At 34.3% G+C, this 5,650-nt stretch overlaps 1 protein-coding gene across 2 annotated transcripts in view; it reads right to left on the reverse strand.

Moving 5' to 3' along the window:
- Positions 1-5,650, reverse strand: part of LOC106869226 (adrenocorticotropic hormone receptor) — a 195,544-nt gene that overhangs the window by 67,637 nt on the left and 122,257 nt on the right. The window contains exon 2 of one of the 2 annotated variants that reach the window (XM_014914873.2): positions 2,901-3,246. In XM_014914873.2, coding sequence (XP_014770359.1) covers positions 2,901-3,246 — 346 coding nt within the window. Of the gene's footprint in view, positions 1-965; positions 3,247-5,650 lie in introns of those variants that run through there. The other variant, XM_014914872.2, reaches the window with a different exon arrangement.

Raw genomic sequence — 5,650 nt, forward strand, 5'->3', positions numbered from 1 at the left:
AAACAAACAATTCAAATTTTTTAAAAATCAAATAAAAAATGAAAAGAACGAACGTGAGGATGTGCACAAGTATATACACAAACATGCACGTATGTGTGTGTGTGTAGGTGTGTATGTATGCATGCATGTAGGCATGAATGCACATATGTATGTAGGCATGTATGTGTGTATGTACGTACGTACACGTATGTATGTATATATGTATGTACGTACGTATGTATGTATATATGTATATTTGTATGTATGCGTGCGTGCATGTATGTACGTATGTACGTATGTATGTATACATTTGCAGACAAACTTTTACTAGGAAAAATTTGATTATGACTTCGAAGTTTTGCCTTGTTTGCAGTTATCAATCTGATAGCGGCCACAAAGGTCTCACTTTAAAGTCGTCATTGCCGATCTTGTCTGTTTTAGGATTCAATAAATATGTTCTTCGTGAAATGTATCTACTCTACTATAATGTGATCCTTCAATGTATTGTCAAATTGTTTTTACTCACCATCTTGCATTAAAGCAAGTATGAATGCACACACGCATATAAATATATGTTTATGTGTGTACGTTTGTGTGCGAGTGAATTTATGTGTGCGTATGTGTGTGTGTGTGCGTGTGCGTATTCAAAAATAACTATGTATATACATTTTAACTATACTCACCCTGACAGATAGAAACAATACATACACACACGGACTTACATACGTGCACACGTGTAAATGTGAATGGATTCGCGTGTGTCCGGCAGTAACTGATTTTCTTATAAGATGTAACTTTAAATCTGTTTGTAGGTTTATATGCACTATTCCTATATATTCTATATTTTTTATATCTGGCGTTCTTTATGTTATAGGGCAAAAGTTATATAAAATATACGTCGGTGATAAATAATATATAATGTTAATGAAAAAAGTGTTTCTTTTTTAATTATATTGTTTCTCTTCAATGATTTTTTTTTCTTTAAATTTATGATATGTGGGTTTTATTTTTATTTTTTATTTTTCCGATTAAGTCACCCATTTGTTTCATATTATTACAAAAATACAACAACAGAGAGAAATAAATACTTTTTTTCTTTGTTTTTAAACTTGTTTGAATAAAAAATTATGAATAATGCCAAATTCAATGGTCACAAATACGTAATGAAAGCTCCAACTCAACAACAATAATAACAACAATAACAGCAATATTGTGTGTAATACATAGCAACAATATCTACAGCGTGAACCACAAAATTTGTAGAAAACTTATTTCGGTCACTTGACCCAGTAGTTATAGAACTGTTTTTCAATTCAGTTCGTTATATAAATTTTAGATTTACTCTTTGTAGAAATTTATTTACATAAAATATACATAACTATACACAACATCCACTTACAATTTTATGCAAATTTTAGCTTCACTATAATCTTTAGTTAAGCTTCAGGCTATTTCACTTATTAGTATCCTCGACTGAAACTCAGATCTAGTATCAAATATAAAATGTATTGTCTTGAATTACAGTGCAAATTGAAATAAATGGTTCGGAAATTTTATGGTTATTTTCCATATGGAAGATTTCCAGTATCTTCCAGAATTCTTTTCATTACTGTCTAATTTTCACAGTAACATCTCATTCTATCAGGCAATTTGCAAGCATTTAAAATTGTGCTGCGAGCCAGTTGTGGTTTGCCAGACAATCATTACTGTAAAATCTTACATCTGCCCAGAATTCACCATAGAATATACCGGGATTGTTTATATAAAATACAGATTATTTTTCGTTCAACGAAGATATATCTGCCGCCGGACACTGTATATGATGTTTGTAAAATTTATTTTAATTTTAATTGAAGTTAGTTTCATCCAATTTTATACCTTTCTTCTTGAAGATTTCATCTAATTTAGGATTCTTCTCAGTTATAAATCGCTCGGATTATATTCGGATGATTTCAATTTTAGTAGTTATTTTTTCACGTCCTTGTATTCTGTTCGAATACGAAGGCAGTGAATACAATAAGCTACATGCTGAACATAAACCTTTACTGTCAGAAAATAAGGTTTCATGGATTGAATTCGAATTATATTAAATATGACTATAAAGCCCTTTAATGAAGATGATATTAATCAAACACCGGTTTCTGTGGCATTGTCTACGATTACAGTACCTGATGTCGTTGACTTTCGGTCCATCATGGAAATATGATGCATGCCAGGTTTTCGCTTTTTACATTTGCACATACGTAATAGGCGACGATAGCTATTTTGCATGTCAGGCATACGTATCGCGTAAATGAGCGGATCAAATATAGAGTTCAGTGCAATTAGATTATATAGATAATACTGAGCTTTTTGTGATATCTGGTAGTAATTTATCATATCTGGTAAGTTTGTAGCACTAACGATAGTCATAGTCAACTCCATTAAACAGTACGGCAACCAACAGATTATGTAGGATAGCAGTATAATGATTGTGGTAACGAGACCTTTGTTGTTACGGCGTATATTTGGTGCATGACGAGTTTGCAGTTGAGGATACTTATAAATAGTTATGAATACTTGGCTATAAAGGAAAACCATTTCAAAGAGGCACAAAATGACAACAGCGAATAAAACGAAGTTTGGTTCAAACATAGTACACTTAATCGTGTCACAATAATTCAAAAATTTCTGATTCCTGCAGTTCTTGTACAAAGGTGTGAAAGGTAAAAGAAAATCGGAGAAACCACACAATGAACCAAGCACCCACACTCCAGCAATTAATATTCCAACATGACGTCTGTCCATTAAATAAGAATGCTTCAGTGGAATATTAATAGCAATGTAATGATCAAGAGCCATTGCTGCTAAGTTCAGCAAGTTGGTCAACTGTCCACTGATCATTAACGCCTCAACAACGGCATAGATACAAATTGATTTACCTTCATCTTCACCTTCTACTGGAAACATGAAGTTATTGTTGTTGGTGAGAGATGCAGTCAAAAAGCAGAGACTGATAAATAGATCTGACATGAGCAGGCTAGTAACCAATTGCTTATTGGCCGTGAATGTACCTTTGAATTGCATTATTGCAAACAAAGAAACAGCATTGGCAATGATAGCAACAATACAAAGAATAATAGCTATCAAACGATCAATCCTCATAGAACCATTTCCGCGGAAATCAATATCTGGAATGGTGATGTTCGGAAAGTCAGTTTCGTTCCCAAAAGTGTATTCGTAGAAAGATATGTCGAATGGGAGGTCTTCCATATCTTCTGGATTAAACTGAAAGGAGAGAAGAAGTGGATAACGTTAACTGTTATTTAAATGTACAAAGAGAACTTATTTATGTGAACAAAACAACTAAGTTAATTGTTATTCAAGCTAACAAAGATATTTGTTATTTAAGTGGATAAAAATAACGGACATCTACATAAACGAAGATGTGTTAAGTGAACAAATGTAACTGGCACTGACGTGAACAACGATAATTGTTATTCAAATTAATTGTTATTCAAATTAATTGTTATTCAAATTAATTGTGATAGCTGTTATTTAACAAAAATAAATATAACTATTATTTAAGATAATAAATGTAGCTGGTATTTATGTTAAAATGAATATTTTTAGTTTTTAACAGGTAAGAAATAAATACGTGGCAGAAGGAATCAGAAAAGAACATCAAGGTTTCTATGTTTGGATTATATGCCTGAAAGAAATGTAAAGAATCGTACAGTAAACTAGAAATTAATAGCTGCAAGCTGGTAGTCTAAACCCCGAAACAGGATTTATTCCGACTCACTTTGATTCACTGTTAACGTTCCATTCTCTCCAGATATTGAAGTCGGATCTATAAACTATTTTTAGCAACAGATCAGTTGGGAACACAAACAACCGAAGAAAGTCCCTAGGACGATAGTTTTCGAAGTCGATTGTGCTTGGGAGGAGATCTCAGATGGAATTCTTTTGTAGGCGAATGTTAATTCTGCGTATACTGTTCCACAGACACGCACACCCGCACACACGCACACCGAAATCCTTTTTACTATAGGCACAAGGCCTGGATTTTGTGGGGAAGGGGACAGTCGATCACATTGACTCCAGTACGCAACTGGTACTTGATGTATTGACCTCGAAAGGATGAAAGGCAAAGTCGACCTCAACGGAATTTGAACTCAGAACGTAACAGCAGACGAAATACCTCTAAGCATTTCGCCCGGCGCGCTTAACGATTCTGCTAGTCCGCCGCCTTTAGCGACGGGCGAAATACCGCTAAGCATTTCGCCGCCTCTGTAATGATGAAAATAATGCACTAAAAACACCAATTTACTTTCTGTACAATGGCAACATGTCTGATTCATTCCAATTTGCATGATGCGCGTGATATAATATTACTTCACGTAAAAAAAGGAAGTAATTTTATAACGTCAATAGTTCTAATTTTTATTAAGGAATTAAGATCTTTGTGTAGTTGCTATTAATACGATAACGGTAATATGAGAAAGGAGGAACAAACAATGCGATTGCTTCTAATTTTCTATTCAAAAGATGACTGAGCGACATTTTAAATGTACGGTAATCACCTGCTATGATGACATTTGAAATGAACGGTAATCAACTGCTTTCTTCTGTGTGTGCATGTGTGTGTGTGTGTGTGTGTGTGTGTGGCGGGGTGCACATGCGGTTGCACGTGTGAGTGTGCATGTATTCGTGCGAGTGTGGACGAGGGTGATGTATTAACATATTTGTATACAAACATGCACACGCACATATACCACACCATCGAAGCGAAACTGAAGCCACCTGATTTCAAAACGCACTGATTGACCGTAGAAAGGAAACTGTAGTTGTTCATATATGTCTGTGTATCTGTGTATGTATGTCTATGCTTGCGTGTGTGCGTGTGTGTGGGTGTAACTTTGTCTTTGTGCCTGCCCATATCCAACCGCGTGACAAGCGGTGTTGATTTGCTAATGTCCTCAGAACTTAGATTTTCATCAAACGGAAACGATAGAATAAGTATCAGACATTAAAAAATAAAATAACAACCGCAGTCAATCTGTTCAAATAAATCATACAAGACGGCGCTCCAGCATGACCGCTGTCCATATGACTAAAACAAATAAAATAATTAAAATAAATGAACAGTGATCTCATCTAAATTCAAACGCGAACCAAAGACGCTTAATGACAAATATGAGAACGACATGTTAGATATAATTTTCGTTTTAAGTGTCTGAATCACTTAAAGCTTTTTCTTCTATTCATCGCTCTATCGCTTGCAGTATCTCGTAGAAACAATGCACTGGCATATCAGTATACATACATACATAAATATACATGTATATATATATATATATATATATATATATATATACTTTATATTCTCTTATTCTTTTATTTGTTTCAATCACCCTACTGCGGGCATGCTGGAGCACCGCCTCTTGTCGAACAAATTGACCCCAAGACTTATACTTTGTAAGCCTAGTACTTAATCTATCGTCTCTTTTGCCGAACCACTAAGCTGCGGGGACGTAAACTCACGAACATCGGTTTTCAAGCGATGGTGGGGTAACAAACACAGACGCACAAATGCACACACACACACACATATACATACATACATACGTACGTACATACATACATACATATGTATATATATATATATATATATATATATATATATATA

Source organism: Octopus bimaculoides, chromosome 10 (genome assembly GCF_001194135.2).
Source record: "Octopus bimaculoides isolate UCB-OBI-ISO-001 chromosome 10, ASM119413v2, whole genome shotgun sequence".
NCBI classification, from domain to species: Eukaryota; Metazoa; Mollusca; class Cephalopoda; order Octopoda; family Octopodidae; genus Octopus; species Octopus bimaculoides.